The 20,380-nt window shown below is 39.5% G+C and overlaps 1 protein-coding gene across 1 annotated transcript in view; it reads left to right on the forward strand.

Annotated features, from left to right (window-relative positions):
- Nucleotides 1-7,507: 7,507 nt before the first annotated feature.
- The window catches only part of SNX25 (sorting nexin 25), a gene marked incomplete at its 3' end in the record, with an annotated part of 71,170 nt that continues 58,297 nt past the window's right edge, over nt 7,508-20,380 (forward strand). Inside the window, exons 1-2 of the mRNA XM_081999558.1 lie at nt 7,508-7,544; nt 15,231-15,447. Of these exons, the coding sequence (XP_081855684.1) occupies nt 7,523-7,544; nt 15,231-15,447 (239 nt within the window). The 5' untranslated portion in view covers nt 7,508-7,522. The remainder of the gene's footprint in view (nt 7,545-15,230; nt 15,448-20,380) is intronic.

The following is a 20,380-nucleotide window of genomic DNA, read 5'->3' on the forward strand; positions in this document are numbered from 1 at the left end:
GGGTAAATCTTTTCTCATTGGATCAGGTAATTGTTGAAATCTCTGGATCCTGGAAGGTAGTACTGGATTTTATTTAAGCCATAGGAGGATGAGTAGTGAGATTACTGGAAACGCTCTGAGTGATTCAGATGGAATGGTGGCTTAACCCAAGGTTGAGTGTCTGCCATGGTATCCAAGCTAAGTGTTCTGCTCTGTTTGAGGAACGCAAGGGAAGTGGAGAGAAAGGACACACAGTTTTGTTTTCCTTCAGTGTTGGACTTTTGCCATCAGATGAAGCTTGTGAAGGTAAGCTTGCAGGAGCCCTGGCAGCTGTAGGAAGTGGAAGGTTTGCCATCTGTGGGCATTGATTTCAAGCATGATGCAAAGCAGTTCTTGAGTTAATGAGCAGTTTGGAGCAGCTGTGAGGGAGAGGAGGAACTTCCTAACTCCTTTCAGTCTTCATCTTTTCACCTTAGTAAGTCTTCAAAAGTATTTATGGGGTTTTTATCAATCTAAAGCCAAACATGTTTTATGATCTGGTCTCTTAGGGAATATTGAGAGCTCTGATACCGCAGGATTTTTGCTGTTAGCTCTGCCAGCCGTTACAGTCCCTGCTTGCTGCTCTTCTGTCGTGCTTGTTTTAGAGCCTCTTGGGCTTGCAAACAAATATTCTGATCTACTGCCATTCTTTTAATTTATCAGTTGTTTCTGGATTGAAAGGAGAGGATATGTTTGTTTGATTTGTTTTTAACAGAACTGTGAGTCTGATATTTTTGTTCTTAGTGCTATCTCTTATATGGGCAAGTTAACAATCAGTTTTTAATGATGCAAGTGAGTTTACTACTAGGCAAGTCCTGAAATTAAAATAATGAAAAGATATCATAGCACTGCCTACGAATTTTAGGAATATTTTAAAATTTTAAGGTGAATTCTGCATGAATCTCAAACATTCAGTTACAGTTCAGTGAGGGCCTGTAACACTTTGGGGGCTATAGTTTGGACTTTCCTCTTTATTTTTAGAGATCTGTGGAATATCTGTTATCCTTCAGGATTTATAAGCTTTTTCAGAGTTGAAGTTTTGTTAGTAATCAGCTGCATGTGTTGATTACCTGCAGGTGTAATCTTGAAGTGCTAACTTCATTCTCACAGGAGACTGATCTTGGGAAATGAAATGTTTTGCAGACTCTGTGTCTCACTTATTTGGCCCATAACTCCTTAGTGTTGAGGAGACTTAGTTTTCCACACAGCCTTTATCCATTGTGTGTATTTAGAGATTTCTTGTCTTGTCATGCAACCCTTTCTGTTTCCTTCCATTGTATCCTGTGTCATCTTCATCTCTGCATTGTATTGTGCTTGACATCTCATTTTCTCAACATTGCGTTGGATTAACATTTCATATTTTGCTGTGAATCAGGCCGCTTTTACCTTTGTAGGGTCTGCTGCTCACTTGAATAGTGTTTTACGACTGATGACATAATTGGGGAGCTAGTTCATTTCTCCTGATAACCAAGCCATGCTGAGTCAATAAGGCAGGTGGGTGGTGGGATTACTGGGACCTTGCTGTCCAGGTCTCTGGCAGGGGAGTCCTAAAGGGGGAACCAAAACCTCTGTAATAAAGTCAAGAGTGAAAGCATCTTGCATTTGAGATACATATGTGCAGTATTTTCAATCCCACAGCGTATCAGAAACATTCTGAAAACAAGATCTGATTAAGTCCCTTCTCATTGCCAGGTCTTGGTTCCTTGTGCTCTGCAAAGGAGAGCAGCAAAATTTACCCAAGGAAGAGGCAGTTATATAGAATACTATATCCTTTCCCAAGCTGCCACCTTGTTAAGTGATCTAAAAAAAAAAAAAAAAAAAAGTGTAATCATAAGGGGAACAAGTTTGTGTTGTGTCCATGGAAGGTTTATATGACCAGTCATTCGGTACCATTTCTTCCCCTGTTAAGCATGCACAGTGCAAGAGGACAAGTTAACGTTAATAAAATTAATGATGACGATTCATTCAGCATGTTTTGTGATGCTCTGTTAAAAAGAACGCTCTACCTTTGTACAGTGGAGTCATGTGGAAGGGAGGACATAGCCACAGACAGCACAGGAGCTTCTCACAGGCTGAGGCTCTGCAGTGAGACATGAGTCTGTGCAGGTTTTTCTGGCTTGCCAGCAATTCAGTTTTCGTAGCACATGGCTCTTTTGGCCTTGAAGTATAGGCCGTAGGTTCTTGTTGTCTGTTTTTAACAGAGGAGGAGAGTGTGGAGGTGTTCAGTAGAACAGGGCTGTACGTGTACCCTGAGAATTCATGTAAGCCTTTATTTTGATGGTAATATTAAAGATCCCAGAAGAGAATAATGCTGTATTTCTTGCTGAGCAGAAATTTGAAGGCTAACTAACTTACCAATTATTTCTCAGCTGTAGTGATGGGAATGAAAAGTATTACCTAAGAATATGAAAATGAAACTTTCCTTATCTGTCTAGTATTGTATGAAATCTCAAGAGAAGGAAGTTCTGCCCTGATTATAAAGTTTTTATACCACTGTGGTTTTACCAGTTTTGAACACGGTGCATTTAAGAGAGAAGATCCCCGTGTAATAAACACAGTTTATGTGTTCCAGAAGCTATTATGTTAGTGGAAATAAGATACTCTGATGCTATAAAATCGTTATTGAGATAATGATGCTTAATGTAATAGGATTAACATGCTTTAAGTATGTTGATTTTTAAATTGGTGGTTATGGTATCCCTTAATATATGTAGATTAATGCTTAATGTGACACACATGTACTTGCTTTGTGATCTAAAATAGAACTATAGGTATTAATTAAAAATATTAACTCTTGTGAATAGAAGAATTATTTTGCATCGTAAGTTGAAGTACTATTTACTACTATAGGAAAACATCTATCCAGAGCAGTTAAAGCTGAATTTATGGAGAGTTCAGTGAAGTATTAGTTGAAGCTGTGACTGTCTATCAAAGTCCGGTCTAATGTTAATGTAGGTTTTACAAAGAAAAGAAGAAAGTTAATAGGGCAGCAGTGTGTAGAGCAAGTAGCTATGAGTAACTGGGTAGTTCTTATACGCCGAATTAGATGTAAATCTTTGCCTTTTAGATCAGTGAAGAAACTGAATGTCTGATGCACAATGCCCATGTATATTGTGGGATCTGTCCTGAGCTCTGTTCTAGTTTTGTTGTAATTGAGTTAATGTCATAGAAATAATTACTAATTTTTCTCTGCTTTGGCTTTAATTCCATGGCAGAGTAAGTCTGCATGTGGTGTGCCTGTAGCAGGTGCCTGGCTTTCTGCTGTTATGTTTTAGGAATTGTTTTTGATGACTGCGTGTTGCAGATGGATTTCTTGATAGTGGGAGGTACCCCTGTGTTCTCCGTGCTTTGCCGTTTATTCAGTGTAGTTGTTGAAACACCTTCTTAATTCTTTAACATTCATTGCTTTCTTCAAAACTAATTTTAAATTACTTAAATTGTTTATACAAATAAATGACATGAACTTAATTTTTGCATCTGTAGGAGACTGAACCTAAGACAGAATTTCAGGCTCAATGCCAGCCTTGGTTTTATTTTCCTGGTCCTTTCAGACTGTTGTTGTCTGCATCTTAAATCATTCTCAAAAGTGTCAAACAATGAGTATTATTCAGAAGTCTCCAGGAAATACACACATCCTTTTTTTCAGCCTGTAAACAAAGTCAAAATTGGGGAAAACTTGAACTGTTCCAGGAAGCAGACCTCCCTGTTTGTTAGCAACCTCGTTCCTTGCATGCGCTTTCCAAATGTGCTCCACCCCCACCCCTTCAAGTAATTTTCTCAAGCCTTATTTAAGTTTCAGTCTGGTTTCTGCCGTTCTTCAACAATAAACTTGATGGAGCGGGACCTGATTTTTTGGGGCTAAGATGGACAAGACGGGACTAATGGAGAACATGCCAGGTTTTAATCAGTATAAAAGCACATCTAAGCTAGAGCTTTGACTGTGTTAAATCCATTTATGAACATCTTTGGCTAGTCAAGGTTATGCCAACTCTTTCATGAAATATAGCACCATTTTCCTTTAGATGAGCGACATGAAGAAAAATGTGAAAACATTCAATTCTAGGCTTTCTAGCTGAACCTGTTCTCTGCATACGTCCTCCATCTGACTTGAGGCAGGCGTGGGAAGAAAATCTTCCAGTGAAATCTGCTGGATTCTCTGAGCTGTTAGAGCTGAGTTTGGACTGTGAATTTTCTGAAATCCTTCTGTTATCACAGGTGTTGGTAAACTGTGTTACTGGGTTGTTACAGCAACAAATACCTTAAATCTAACAGTATGTCAGGCAACTGAAGGATGCCTGTTAGTTTTTTTGTTTGTTTTTTAAAGTTAATTCATCATCATTGTTCTCACAGAAACAGAATTCTTAAAAAGCAAATCTAAGCTAACAAGATGGAAGACTTGATTCTGCTAAGTGCAAGTTTGTAAGACTGAAAGGAAAAAGGAATTTGATGAACGGTTTTAGAGAGGGCAACTTAAGATCTGATCCATTATCAGTCACTAAATTAAATTTACAGTTCTCTGAAGGATCATCAAACATCATAGAATAGTTCAAGCTGGAAGTAATGTCTGGAGGGCATCTAGTCCACCCTCCTGCTCAGAGTGGGTCCAACTAGGTAACATTGCTCAGGGCTTTCTCCTGTCGAGTTTGGAGTATTTCCAAGGATGGAGACTCCACAGCCTTGTAATTAAAATAGTTTTGCCTTGTAAGTGATGGGAATTTCCTGTGTTGCAACCTTGCCTCTTGTCTTGTATCTGCAAGAAGAGTCTGGCTCTCTTTTCTCTGTACTGTCTTGTTTAGTAGTTGGAGACAGCAGTAAGGTTTGTTTCTTGCTCTGTGGTTCTCTCTCAGACTGTTCATGGTGTTGTATGCAATACCTGTATGAGCATGGAGAATTTTTCAGAAAATCCAATACCATGCATCTTCCTTTGCCCTTCACAATTTACATTCATGCAGCAGCAAAAGCACCATTGCTAGTCGTGGTATTCATTTCTTACCTTTTAAATTCTTTTTGATCAGTTGTCTTACTTGAACTTCTCCACGCTAAACATTGATGTTACTCTTTTTTTTTTTTTTTAAATGAAAAGCTGGTGCCTTTTAGAAGTCAAACGTACCAACCATAGAGGACATTCTCAATGAAATATACTCTTGCAAGCTGAAGTGTGAGTTTGTATCTTGGTATTTAAGAGGCAGCATTTCACTGAGGCAATAAGAGTCTGCCTTGTTCTTAACATGAGCATCCAAGATTGAAACGGAAAAGGATCAGTTCCTGCTTTGTGGAATTGTTGTAGATTAGATCATAGCGTGCGGGTGTGGAGCAAGCTACTTGCAACCATGGATCCCATCTGAAGGCCTTTTTTTTTTTTTTTTTTTTTTTTGTTCCCTCTGCTATAAAGAAGTCTTGAAGTGAGGCAGGTATGGAGGCAAAAGTAAGAATTCAGCATTTATAATTTTCTTTTCTCGGCTTGTGTTTAAACTAGTTTTGAAAGGAGTAATTTGGCTAGCGCTTTGCCGGAGCGCTTCCTGATGCTTTAGGCTGTCAAAAAACACTTCCTGCAGACTACGTGCAAATGAGAACTGTTGACGCCTAAGTAAGGGGCTTGAGGTTACCAACCTCGATACAGGTGTCACTCAGTTTAGCAGAAGGATTAGTCTTGTAGGCTGCCCAAGCTAGCGTGAGTGTTAAGGGAGATGGAGTATGTTGAGCAGAGAGCTCATGTGGCCTCGTTTTTAGCAGCTCTTCACAGAAAGACCTGAGTGACTTCGCTTAATAGAGCTTTCGGAATCCCTTCCCCCTCCCCAGATGTATTTGGGATGTTTAATGTCTCTGTGAGTCTGTGTCTCCTCTTTTTAAATTGGAGTGGCTATGAATCATCTGATTTCCTGCTGCAAATAAAGCAGAAAAATCCTGCAGTAATTGTGTGACTAGCATTAACACAGCTTTGCGTGGAGGAAGCGACGACAACATTAGCAGTCACAGGGGATGTATTGGAGCCCTACAAATACTGTTGTTAGGTGTTCTTCCACACAGCAAAAATGCTTTCCGCAGCTGTTTAGGTGGGTATGGCTTGAGCTTTTACCAGCGTTGTGTTCAGGTGAAAGGGAGCCATGAAAATCTGTAGTGGTTCACTAGTCAGATAATACTTCGTTCTTACCCCTCCTTCCCTGTAGTTGATAGTAAGAGGGGCTGCCAATGGAGCCAAACATGCTGAAATCTTGCGGCTTTTGCCATTGATAGTGTTGTCAAGAGGGGAGGGAAATGGCTGGAAGACCACAGCCATGGTCTCAGAGTGGCGACTGGAAGAAGTCTAGGGAATGTTGCTGCGCTCACCCAAAAGCTGGAACAAATTAACTGTGGGTGGAAGGAGAGCACTCAAGGCCTGGAAGGTGTCCGTGGCAGTGCTGTGTGTGAGGGGCGGGAGTCTGAGCAGCTTTATTTTGCTGTTAGGGTACTGCTTAGATTCCTTCATCTGTGTCCCATTAGACGTGCTTTATACTAGACTCCACCTGCAGTAGAAGGAAAACATGTTATACCAAAATACACTCTTAGCCTGCAAATTAGCTGAAATAGTGGCATGCTACCTTTAAAAAACATTAAAGAGTGCTTTTACTTAAGCCCCCCTTTACAGTTTATACTGCTTTCTTCTTCTCTGTTTGGTGAATGTTGGAGGGATTGGGACGTTTCTGAAGCGCTGTCTCCTCACCAAGGAGAGTCTGAGCTCCCATCAAGAGTGGGAGTAAGCTGAGTGGCAGCGGGGACAGTTTCTATTTCTGATTTTAATTCCAATCCTTTCTATGTAAGGACAGTGAGAATCGCTGCTTTTTGTCTATGCCCTGAAAAATGTTTCTCTGTCCGCCCGTCTGCTTGGCCACTACAAAAGCTAATACTCCAATATAGACAAATGTTTGTGTAGTACAGCAGCTTAAAATGCAGGTGCCAGAAGTGTCTTTGAAGGAAGAAGCCCAAAAGAATGTGAACCAAAATTACTGTAGGAGATGTAAGGGCTTTGCTTTTATTTTTAAAAGTGGTTTATGAGGCTAAATGAAGTCCATTGTGACAGTAGGCTGTAAAGATGTTATATTTGCTATTGACCTATCTCTTGGAGATCTTATAAAGCTGTGAATATACTGAACAGAAGAGTTCCAGGTGTTTTATTAAGTAGATGTCCTATTCTCAGTGCACTGAATTGCAAATGAATACAGCTCCCTGCTACCAAAAAACCCCAACCTTAAGATAATTTGGCAAGTTGGACAGTGTACGATATGCAACAATGGGTGTTAATATGTGCTTAATGAACAATGTATAATAACTGCATAGACAGTCGACACTCGTCTGTTTTAACCATGTGGGGTGACCAAATGATACTGAATTCCAGTTCTGTTTCTTTTGTCATTTTTGGTTTATTCTATCCATCCTCATGATAAATGTTCTCTTTGAATTTCAGAGTAATTGGTCTGGAAGCTCCCATGATTCACTCCAGTCACGGAGAGTGGTCATTTCTCACAACATGGATAAAGCACTGAAAGAAGGTGAGTCTTAACTTGGATAAAGGAGCATTAGACTCTGAATATCCCTTGTCCTCTTAGCAAACCATGACCGTACAATATTCCAGGATTTTTTGGTTTCTTCCTTGATAAAAAAATAAAAGTGCACAGTGTTGGTCTTCCCAAGAGGTCCACTGTAGTAAGTAATGTGATGTTGTTTTTGCAATTTAACTGATACCTTGTCATTTTAGTGGCTGTTGTTTACAGAAATATAGTAAGAAAAGGCCATACTATTTGTGCACAAGGCAAAAGGGTAACATTTAAAAGATTCTTAACTGGGTTTTCCTGAACTGATAAATCTTGTAGACTCTTACAGTCTTCCCATTTAGTGCAATTCTTGCCATGAAAACTGAATCTATAATCAACATTTGTATTTCTGTCTGATACAGTCTATGAAATCTGTGGATCACCAGTACAGTCACTGGGGTTTGGATAATAAAATGTGAACTATGATCATTTGGATTTAAAATACCTTGTTTACAATTCTTTAAAATAAAAAATAACTACTACTTCTGCACACATTTTTTTTAACTGACTCCTGATAATACAAAATATTGCAGAAGTTGGGATAGTGTCAGAGTTTGAAGCAAAACATTTTTTTGTTACTTCAAAGATTATGCCAAGTTGGAATGTAAAGATGATGGGGGGGAACCTAGCTTGTATAGTAAAGGAGGAAAGCACATAAAGAGTTGTGTACTGTAGCTTCTAAAATACATTTATAAAATATGATGCCATTTCTGTCTTCTGTAAATACTTTAACTAATTTTGAATATTTTTTCCTTTAAGATTTCTTTGCAGCATGTGTGTGTTTTTTGGTTTTTTTTTTCTTTTTTCACATCTGGAGAGTATATTTTAAAATTATTATTCCTTTAAACAGGTTGGTTGTCTTATGAAAATTTCTTGGGATGTGTTATGTTTTTTTATGAACACCTGTTAGCAGGATATGTGGCTAAAATATAAAATTAGAACACTTTACCTACTATGTCATGTTTCTGTGAAGCTGAACTATTATATCATAATTTTTTATTAGGCAGTATTTTCATCTAGATTCCTGATGATGTGAAAAGCATAGCAGAGTGTAAACATTACATGTACGAAACAAGCACAGACAAGTTATTTGCTGTACTCTCTCACATGCGTACTCTACATTTTGGATAACCTGCCTTGGAATTTGAAATGAAGCTGTGACATAATTTGCACAAAATTGGAGGTAGTGGGGTGTTTTGGAGACAGACAACAGGTATTGTGGAATACTGGGGGAAAGATAGTTGTGTTACACTTTCCTCCCGTTACTTGCACATAGGAGTAACATGTCTAAAAAATACGGGAGCTGTCTTCACCTAAGCTGTTTATCCAGCAGATCATTCAGTTGCATGTATGAGTCCATCCTTACTCAGTGAGGCTGAAAGAAAGTTACCAATATTTAAGTGATTCATTTTTCAGAGTTGAGGGCCTTCTGTCGTGGCAGCTTACTTGCCTTTCTGCTATTTCTTTTCAGAGTAGCTTTTACTCTCCATTCTCACTCTGAATTTTGGAGAGCAAACTTGTCAGATTTGGTTGTATTTCTTCCAGGCCTAAGTGATGAAGCCAACTTCTCCTCTGTTACACAGTTTGACAAGGATGAGACGGTAGTTTTCCACACGCAGACTTAAGCAAGTGTGGGGTTTTTTTTGTTTTGGAAGGTGTCTGAGTCAACTTAAGTTTGAGATACTGAATGAATCCCAAAAGAAACATTTTACTTTTTTATTAAAGTAAAATGATCAGTCTGTCTGAAAGTAGACAAGGCATATTCCTTGCCCTGTGACAGTTCTGAAATTTATTATTGTCTTGATGTTATGAATGTTTTTGTGTGGGGTTTTTTTTTTTTTTTTGCAAGTTCATGGTTAAACAAAACTTTGACTGATGATTTAAAAAACATTGTCTGTATTTCTGTTTCCAATCTTACACTGATGAGGACTGAAGTATTTGTAAATCCCAGGAGTTTTTGACAACTTCTTGCTGGTTGTGATGATGTAACGTGCTGCTCAACAAAATGGTTAAAAAGCCTCATTCATTTATTTAGGAGACTTTCAGTTCTCTTGAGATTTTAATCTTGGGGACCAGTTCAGACTCCTACCTCTGCTTGAGGTTTTGAGTAGGTGTTGTCATTATCACAGTTAATGGGGTTTTGCAGTGTTTTTTTAATCAGATTTTACTTCTCTTTAACGCTACCTTAGACATGCAAGGATAACATTTTTGGAGGAGCCAACATCATCTAATTTCAGAAATGCTCTTGCATTTGGTTATGGAGAGACAGCCCTTTGGTTAATTCTGACTTCTTCACCTGTTTTTCATCTGTGTAATTAAGTTTGCCTAGGGTTTACTGTTAGTTGCTAACTACCTTGCACCCCTCAAGACTTGCCTGTTGACTGTTACTTAGTCGTGCTATGCTTTTGCTGGTGTTACAGCCAGTCTGCATGGACTTCTCTCCCTGGGTTTAGAGTGGCACTCCTGAGGTTGTGCGGTGTGTCTTGCTTGACAAGCTGTCACTTGCTTTACCTGATGTTCTCGTCCTAGTCTGCTAATGTAGTTGGAAAGATGGATAGATAGGTATTGGTGATCATCCTTAGTTTTAATTCAAGGAGTCATGCATGGTTCAGTTTCAACCATTATTATTTCAATATTAAAAACATTACGGTGCTTAGATAGTTTTCCCGTGATGGTCATTGGCTGATAAGTTGCCTGTGTCTTGGGTAGCTTCTCGTCTTGCCAAAACCACTGTAACAGAGTTGTTGGGAATTGTCTTTCTACAATGTTAGTCACTAAGCACTACCAAGAAGGAACTTCTGTTTGCATTGGTTTACAGCTCAGTTCTAAACTTCTTTCCTCTCCCACTGGCAACATAGTGGTGTTAAAAGGATGGTGCTTCAGAGCGCCGTTTCGTTCTTAATTATAGCGTACTCGCATAAGCTGCAGATACAAGGTGAGGGAAGGCTGTGAATTAGCCCTGCTACTGTGTGGTGTGTTTTATGAAATCTAAGTGCTCAAAATCAGAACAAGTGTCATGTTCTAAAAGGATTTTCCTTGTTGAATAAGGCAGGAAGAGAAGGCCTTTTGGTTTTAAACCCCTGTAGTTTTAAAGTCCCTTTTTCAGCCAGTAGTACTTGAAGTGACTAAGACTGAAAGTCACTGATTTTTGTGCTTTTTCGTGGTAGGTTGATTCTTGTTTGCCCTTCATTTATTTTACGCAAAGAAAAGATGATCCAGTTTTACAAATACTTTTACTCTTTTAACACTTCCTGTTGCTTATCTGGTAACTTCCATGTTTTCAGCCCGTACCACGAGGTAGTTTAGGAGCATGTCTCTCAAAAGAGGCTGTGGTCAGTCAGACTGGTGCCGCTGTTGCGCAGCGTAGTGTTTGGGCTGAGGGCTGTAGCTGTCGGTAGATTTATCTGCCATATGTGTAGCCAGTCTCCCAGGAACTGAATTGGCATCTTCCATTTTTATTGCCTCCTGTCCTGTGGTCTTTCTTATTCTTCACAGTCAGTCTTTGTCTCTACTGCTTTAGTAGTGCCTGGAAAATTGGTCTCCATATTACTTACCTGCTTTACTGGATCATTTATGAGTAAGTAAACCAGCACATGCCATAGCACAAATCCCAGCAGAACTCCACTGGTGAAATTTTTCTGCTGTGAAAATTGACTATTTATTAATATCCTGTGTTTCTTATCTCTTAAAGTATTTCATGCCAGAGAGACATCTATTCTTCCATAGTGGCTTATCTTCGTCCAAGCCTGTGTTGAGGTCACTTTGTTGGAAATATTTTGGGAATTTAATTAGATTTGTACCTGTGGATCAGATCTTGCCTGTCTGTGTTCTTGTTGACCCTTTAGAAGGATTCTGTTGGGGATGTAAGGCAGGACTTCCATTTACAGAGGAGTTTTTTCACAATCTATCTGATTTCCAACATTTTCAACACATTGACATTTAGGAAAAAAAAAATTGAAGTAACTTCTGCCATGCTCTATTTGAAAAGCTGTATTCTTTTTTTTCACAGTTCTTAAAAAATGAGTTGTTTGGGGCCAAAATATGAGCAAGACTTAATTTGAATTCATGTTCTCTCTGCTACTGGGATTTAAACACTTGGAACTAAGAACTCTTGGCAAAGGGTACATGGACAAAGCAGAATAGTTCTGTTCAAATGTCTGATTTTTTTTTTAAAATGCATTTCCTAGACCTTTCTAACAACTTTTTTTCCTCTATTTATATATTTGGAAATTTCCATGTTTTTTCTGCACATTCATATTAATTATTAAAGAAGCAAATGTCAAGAAAATTTTAATAAAAATAAACCAAACAATGTGGAATGGGAGACTTAGGATGTGATCCCTTTCACACAGAGGATCTCTGTCTATGCACAGTGATAACATCTAGTCTATTAAACATGGCAGTTTCATAGAGTTTGAATAATGTTGTAAAATGCAAGTAAATCAAGAAATGCTAGTGTTTTTCCAAGCACAAACTTTAACAAGAGAACTGAAATCTATAAATCACTATCATTAGCGACTGGGGCAGGTTCCCAGTCACTGAAGTCTGGGCACTTACACAGCATTTTGCCAGCCTTTGACACCATGGTCTAAATCAAGATTTAGTGGGCATGAGAAACTTCAATAAATAAAGATAATGTTAAGTATAAAAACTCATAATCTTAATTTGTATTGTATAGCTAAAACATAATAAAATCTAAAATTCAATAAGTGAATAATGGGCTTTGTCTCTTTAAATTTAAAAATTAATGTCTTAGAAATGATAGAGTTGCATATTCAGGGTATTTATTAGTAATTTTTAGGGACTTCAATATAGAGGCTTTAAGATTTTAGTTCAATTTTTGAGGATGAAGATAAGGCACTTTTTTTTTTTTTCTTTTACTGAATTGGCTTTTGGCAGGGGGGGAAAAGTAGTAGCTCTAACAAATAACTAAGCATTTAACATTTACTTCTAATAATAGCTCTTTGCCAGGTACTTGTCAGTGGTATAGTCTGTCATCTTTTTCCCTTAAATTTTTATTTACAGTGTTTTTCTTCAAGTATAGCTTATGATAACCATACTATGCATGTTAAATCTAGTGTAGTAGCACAGCATTATAATAGTGCGTCTTGGCTGTTTGATGGTGGTTTCCTGATGCAGGATCTTAACACAATTCATATTAATGTTGCATTTCTGTTTTATAGATTGTGATGCTTGTCATTGTAGCGTAACTCAGCCAGCATTGTAGCTATACCTTCTCTTCTGTTGTTCATATGTAGTCACAGGAGAGTTTTGGACTTCAGCGTAACTTAATGTAATTGTTCTGATCTCTCTAGTGCTTTCAGGAAAGGATACCTGCTTCGTGTTTGAAACTTCGAACTCTTGTCTGCATTTGCACAGGGAAAATAATTCTAGTCTGTTTTTAACGGTGGTTTGAGGAAATGAGTAGGTATTTAGTCTGTCTTATTCAGATTTCTGTGTTATTTTTCATAAAGTTGGGTAATGAATCTTTGCAGCATAAAAGCTGCCTGATGTGAAGCTCTGCAAATTGCAGGTTTAAGGCCAGTCTGACCCACTGGCTCTTGTGGTGCTGCTGAACCTCTGAATGAATGAATGTGGAAGAAGGGATAGCAGTTAATGTAGACTGCATGGGGTCAGGAATGAAGGAAGTGTGTAAAGGGGTGTCCTCACTAACCTCCACGCAAGCTTCTAGCTCTCTACTCCCAACACTCTTTTAGTTTACAGTCTTTAAAAAGAGTAATTGAAAAGGTTCGACTGCACGTTCACACGGGAATGACTTTTAATCAGATTATAACAACTGGGGACTCGGCTCTTTTGAACTAATTTAGAAAACCCAGTAGAAGTTTTTACAGTTTTGCACCAAACTCATTGCTGTCACTGCATCTGATTCAATCAGAAATTTGTTTCATGTTTGTAGCAGCTGAGTTAGTGGTAGTAAGGTATTGTCCTGAAGGTGTGTTCTGCTTTTCTTTTTATTCCTTTCTTGTCTTCTGACCAGTTGTTTTCTATGTTTTAGAGAACATGCAGTGTAAAAATAATGAGAGTAGATGCATGAGCAGGTTTCTTCTCTGAAGGAAGCAAGCTGTGCCCTATAAAATTCTTACATTTGTTTTCTGTATTTCTTTAAAGTGCAGAAAGAGGCACCAGCTGCATCAACAGGCATGAAACTAAAGCAGCAACAGTGTGTCATGGGCAGGATGACACATACGGATGAGGCAGTGTCTTACCCCAGCACAGACTGGTGTTAGTGTTTGTGGTTGGTGTCCTTTTTAAATTTTTTTTTTTCCTAAACAAAATCCCAAAAGCTGTCCCATTGCTCATTTGGGCATACATTCTGGGTTCTAAAGTACCCTGAATTTTATAAAGAACACCATGGTGTCATGGTTTAACGCCAGGCTGCAACTAAGCACCACACAGCTGCTTGCTCACTTCCCCCACCCCCAGCAGGGTGTCTGGTTGTCCTGGTTTCAGCCAGGATAGAGTTAATTTCTTTCACAGAAGTTAGTGTGAGGCTGTATTTTGGATTTGGGATGAGAAAATGTTGATAATGTGCAGATGTTTTGAGTTGTTGCCTAAGTAGTCAAGGACAGCCCAGCTTCTCGTGCTGGCCTGCCAGCAGCTTTTGCTTTACCTGTTAAACTGTCTTTATCTCAAACTATGACTTTCCTCACTTTTACTCTTCTGATTCTCTCCCCCGTCCCACTGTGGGGGAGTGAACGAGCGGCTGCGTGGGGCTTAGTTGCCGGCTGGGGTTAAACCAAGTCACTGGTAATAGAAGCTGCTCAGATTATCAGGCACAACTTATTTTCCCCTTTCTTGTTCTGTTATCCCTCTGGTATATGCAAACTGACTCCTCCTTCCACCCACTTCTTCCCCATCTTGTAACTGCTAAACATGGCTCATGTGTGCTCCTTGAACACCCCCTGCTTCCTCCTAGACCTCCAGTGACATCTGCTGTAGTGAAACATCAGTAAAACTGGCAGCACACAAATGTTGTCAAAAAGAAAAGTCAAAATGGTAGAAGATGGTGTTGCCATGGGACTTGCAATTACAGTGATCTTGGTTATTGCTTGTAGATGTGGTTTGGAATACCTTGTTTTTGAAGTTCATGCTGTCTCGCTAATCTACTTGTTCTCTCATCTCTAGCTATACATCCTATAATGTACTTTCTCGGCAGTGTTGTTCAGTATTGTATATGTCTTTTTGAAATGAAGAAATACTACCACCTCCCCTTTTACCTCTGACTTTGGAGTGGCAGCCGTTGAATTCCTACGTAAAGAAGGCTGGTTTCAGTCTGCAAGAGCCTAGACACAGTCAGATTATATGATAGTTTGTATAAGCAAATCCACTGTTGAGAACCAGATCTTAGTTTGAGGTTTGTGTGTAGCTAGTAACCTGACTGTCTGAGCAAATCCACTTACAGGCTTTGCTTTGCAAAGTGACCTCCAGTAACCTGTTAGGTGCAGATTTCTGTAACTTCGCTAACCTTACTTTCTTTGGCAAGAATGTAAAACCCAAAGAAGATGTGAAACCTATTGCTCATCTAATTTTTGAGGAGAAGGGTGGAGGATTATGTTTTTCCTATCACAGTGTGCCTTCCCCTTTTGCAGTTTTTACTATTTAGTGTTTTGTTTCTCCTTTCAGTGTTTGACTACAGCTATAGAGATTACATCCTGTCCTGGTATGGGCAACTCAGCAGAGATGAAGGGCAGCTATACCAGCTGCTATCTGAAGACTTCTGGGAGATTGCCAAGCAGCTGCGACAGAGGCTGAGTCACATTGATGTAGTTAAAGTTGTCTGCAATGATGTAGTGAAAACTTTACTCTCGCACTTCTGTGACCTTAAAGGAGCCAACGCCAGGTAAAAACAACTCTGCATTTCGTTGGAATTTTCTGCTTCTCTCTTTGCTTTCAGTTGTGCTATATCAAAGAAATGAAGTGTGTAATGCTTTTGTAGGCAACTGATAAAACAGTTCAAGCTTATTACCAGTTTCAGAGATCAAGCAGGCTTCAGGGCATCTGTAAGACCTGTGGAAGGAGACACTTTTCCTCCTTTTTCTCAGAGTTTGGATTCACTGCTGTTCTGTTTCATCCTTGAATCCTTTACTCATGGTAGGAGGTGGGCTGTGTGATCAGTGCCTGCAAGTAGTGTGAACCTGCAAGGGAAAGGAGGGGTGCTGTCAGAGCAGTCAACAGACAAGAAGATAGTTATTTGCACCTTTCCCAAAATAGCACCAGGGTTAATTCCATTCAGTTTCCCACTTCTAACCCCAGGACGCAAAGCCTTGTGGTTTCTCTAAGTGGCCTGTCCTGCAGTAACAAGATTTTTCTGCTGGAAGAATTGTTGGCTGGATTCTCTTTCTCTGTTCAGGTTATCTTGTCAATTCCATGAATTTCCTTTTTGGCAAGGCTCTCTTTGTCCACTTAAAAAGGTCAGCTGGCCACTAAATACTAGAGTTGCACCCAAACGGTAATTGCAAATGGGGATTCTTAGCCTATGCAGTTCCCACATCTGAATCCACGGTTTGTGTGATTGTGCATGGAATTTGGGCTTATGTCTGCACTTACCTGCGTTTCAGTTATCCTAATTGAAATATGCTTTGGTCATTTAGATTTAGACTGTACGTTTTATACTATGAAGTTGTTTTGCTTACAGTTAGATCCACGTATTTTTAACACCCCTTCAGAGAAAAACTATCAACTGTTTTCTGTCAGTGACCAGTCTGTCTGTTGCCATTCACTCTTCTTTCTGTTCTGGAGCAGAAGGTAGGGTTATAATGTATTTGTGGTAGATGCTGGCTTTATGTAAGCTAATGTGTAGGAAATAAAGACAAAAAAGAAACTACAGGGTGGTTAGTTTCTTCTTTTCTTGAATGTAAGTTGTATGCATGTTGCAGTAGATCTTGTAGTGGATTCCAGGTATTTGGCTCTGGAATGTGGTAGAAATCTCTTGGTCAGGTAAAACTCCTAAGTGTGCTCCCCAATTTTTAAACATTATGCTTGCATTTGCCCTTTATTACAGTCAAATGCTTGCTTTTGGGAAGATACTGATTTGAACAGTTAAACGATGAGGATGGTATTTTTTTTTTTAAAGTGTAAATGTTTTCCTATAGGAAGCTAGGGACATAGAATCTACAATTGCAGAATTATTAATTAGTATTAATGCAGATTCTTGTTGAGGTTCCTTATCTACTGAGAATTATGACCACTTCCTCTAGGTCTTTGTTGGATTTTTATTTTAACTGTATAGAGCTAAAAGCTTGAGTGTTTTCCAATTAACTTTTTCACTTTGGAATGGTAAATGCACCTTAGTCAGTGCTTGGATAAGGCAAGCTGCATTAACGTGGTAATGAAAAAAATCCTATCAAGAATGAATGTGAGAGCGGGTTAAAAAAAATCCAATGCACCCCACAGCTGTAACTTCAGATTTTGTATAGGTTGAAACTAGACCCATTGACTGCTTTTCACATACTTCAAGGCTGTGAATTCGCAAGAAGGAAGGTCTGGTTTTAAGGTGCCTAACAGCAGATCAGCGGCATGATGCTGCAAAATGTGAAGCACTAGTATATCCTCAAGCTGCTCATATAAACTTACTCAAAAAGTCCAGGAGGCTTTATGGAAATTGCACAGGGCTCCCCTTTTCTTGGCAGATGGAGAGAGGGTCTAAATGCTATGTATGTACTATGGCAAAAGTCAGCAGAAATGGGACATTATGCTCATATATTACAGCTTAAATTTGTACTGCTGGGTTATCTGAGCATGCATGGTATAAACCTGGAAGCACAGCCAAAGACTCTGATACTGTTTTCTTTTTAAGGGAATTTGTGGCTTTAAGAACAATTTGAGTTTTGTACTAAACTGCCTACTGCTACAGAGTTCATTGTGCTAGAACCTACTGACATTTTAGGCTATAGACGGAGAGCCACAAAGTATATCACTTCTAGCCTGGAAGATAGAGTTTCTTGGAAAGCCTTCAATTAATTTCTAAATTGACACAGTTCAAACACAGAAAAATTCTTCTTCCTAAGGCAGGGAACACAGAGATCTTCTTGATCTACCTTTGCTTTCTGTCAGCATTTCAAAGACAGTAGTAAATTTAAATTTGCGTTCACATGTTTCCCTCTATATATCTACTAATGAATCCAGTTACTTTTGGATGGTAAGTATAGTGGAGCAGAGACTGTAATTAGAGCAAGTTATCTTTCCTGTTGTGATGCCTGTTGGAGCACTGTTCTCGTTTCTGCTGCTGAGTTTATATATTGCAGTGTGACAGCAAAGGGCATTTTGTCTGTTACCTGGTGGCTTACAAAGTTTTAAATATCTCTTGTACCACCTCTTGAGGGGGTGCCACCTACGCTGCTTTTCCTGTGTGACAACAGATAAATCCACTGAAGTAATGGAAGGAAACCATCTGTACCCAGGAGGACAGAGAGGTCTGTTTCTTCAGCATGAAGTTCATGTGTTTTGTCACTAGGTGCACATCAGCCGCAGAAATCCCTTTACTTTTCTGCTTTCACTAACTTCGACGTATGATATCTGATAGATCAGCATGTCTGAGGGATGAAAATGGGCTGCGACCTTTGAGAATGAGGAAGCGTGCTACAGTCCTTCCCTTTGCTCCTGCTTTCCCTCTGGCTTATCTCAATCATTGCGAGGCTCTACTTAGTAATAAACAGCTCAAGGTCAATGGCCAGCAGAGACCAACAGATAAGGAAAAAATGCTTCCCTCAACGAGGGAGAGCATGAGAAGAGGAGAGGCCACTTCCACCACTCCCTGGTGGGAGGCATGGCATCGGGTGGGAGAGGGCTGGCAGCATTAGGTCTGTTTCCCCTGTCTTTGTTCTGTCCCCTGGCTTTCTTTATCAGCAGCTATCTTTCCTGCTCCTGCCAGACACAGAGAGTAATAAGGGCAGAGACATTTTTCTAGCCATGGGCAGAACTATCTGAGGTAACGCAGAGCTGTGCAAGCTGTAGGCAAGACAGCTCCCAACTTTTTCATCTTGCATGCGTTGCTGGGGTGTATCGTGAGGTCCATCTGGGTCTCCGAAGGATCCTGTCAACTTTTCAGTTACAAAATTTGTGGTAATGCAGAATATTTTAGATAGGAAATAATGTCATTCCTAATATTATCTCAGTGTAGAAATGGAGTATGATACTTCCCTGTGTCCAGTGTTAGCTAGTTTATGAGTTTTGAGATATGGAAGAAAAATGAGCCTTGGATTTATTGGTAGAAGCCACTGCTCTTTCCTCTATGTTGTACAGAATCAGGAGCACATTTATAACAGGATTAGCCAAATTCATGGGTAGATGGTAATATTTGGCCGTTCTTGTTTTATAGCAGCTTTTATCCCTTCATTCCTTTATATCTCGTTCAAGTGTCTTTCCTTGGCTAGTTTAAGTAGAATATAAGCAAGCTGAATACTGGCAATGCCATTTTATGTGATCCAGGATGGACCCTGAGCTAGGTAAGGTGGTGTTATAATGCTGGAAACATTCATGTTGGTATGTGGGTGCAGCGTTGCCTGTGATGGCAGGATACTTTCTGAGGGCAAGAATTATCTGATCCCAGGAATGTAGTCTTACTCTGGTAATATGGTATTTTTGTTGAAAGCAAGAGGCAGCTATTCCTGTGGGCGAAATGCACAGTCAGTATTGGAAGGGCGTAGCAAAACAAAAACAAGTAAGCATCTTTCTGTGAAGCTGTCCACATGAAAGGAAGAGGAAGTTCCCTTACACTTAACGTGCGCTAAGAACAACCACATCAGGTATCACTACAGAGCTATTAACATTTGTTAAATAACACCCTGTGCTGGTGGTCTCTAAACTGCAGCATAGGCAAAATGAGATTTGCCTATGGGGGTTAAGTAGGCAAACGGGATTTAATCCTTGCTTCTTCTGGAACTTCCTGACAAGCAGTGCTTTTTGAACAAATCCCAGTGAGAAGAGGTAACAGTGACACTGATTTTTTTTTTTCCCCTCCCCCCCCCTACGTCTTTTGGTTGTGCGAGTTCTCTGTTTGTCTTTAACCTACAGCTGGCACGCCTTGATCCCAAAGGTAGAGGAAGAATTCGTTTCTGCAGATGTGGATATGTGGTGTTGCAGGCTGCTTCTGGCAAGCTGACTGCTACATGACAGCTGATGGGATGCTCAGAAGTCTGTGTGTGTGTGTGGGCTGTGTGTGTGCGCGAGCGCGTGCCTGGACTTGCAGCATACGTCATGACTTGGCAAAATGGATGCTTGGGGGCTGCAGGCTACTCCCAGTGCTGATTCAGAACCCATACTTAAGGGCTCAAAGCTCTTGGAAGGTGTGAGGGGGTGGAAGTACTGTGGGGAAATTGCTGTTTAAGCGATGAGTATGACAAGCAATTTGGGGATTTAAGTTCATATTGTACATGTTTTGATAATATTCCTGTTGTTTTCTATGTATTACTGATGGGGTAAGGAGAGAAGACAACTCAGTTCTTAATTTTTTTGGCCCATGTGAATATGTTTGCACGTGTAGGATATATAACTTGTATTTTTTGTGATTACAATATGTAGTGTGCTAGGATACTCAGTAAAAATAGAAGGTACTGCCACCACAAACTGATCAAGAGCAGATTGATGCAAAGGGAATTTAAGCACTTGAGATTTAACTTGGTTAATGTTGTAGGTGCATGCAAGTTGTCAAGATAGCTACTAAACACCTCCCACAGTTCTTGTTTTTTCCTTTATAATTCCATTTGCCACCCACAAATCAGGAATACCAAAAACTGCTTATTATATATAGAAAGGAGTATCAAGAGGATTAGTAT

This window comes from Phaethon aethereus (assembly GCF_964289735.1).
Source record: "Phaethon aethereus genome assembly, chromosome: 4".
NCBI classification, from domain to species: domain Eukaryota; kingdom Metazoa; phylum Chordata; class Aves; order Phaethontiformes; family Phaethontidae; genus Phaethon; species Phaethon aethereus.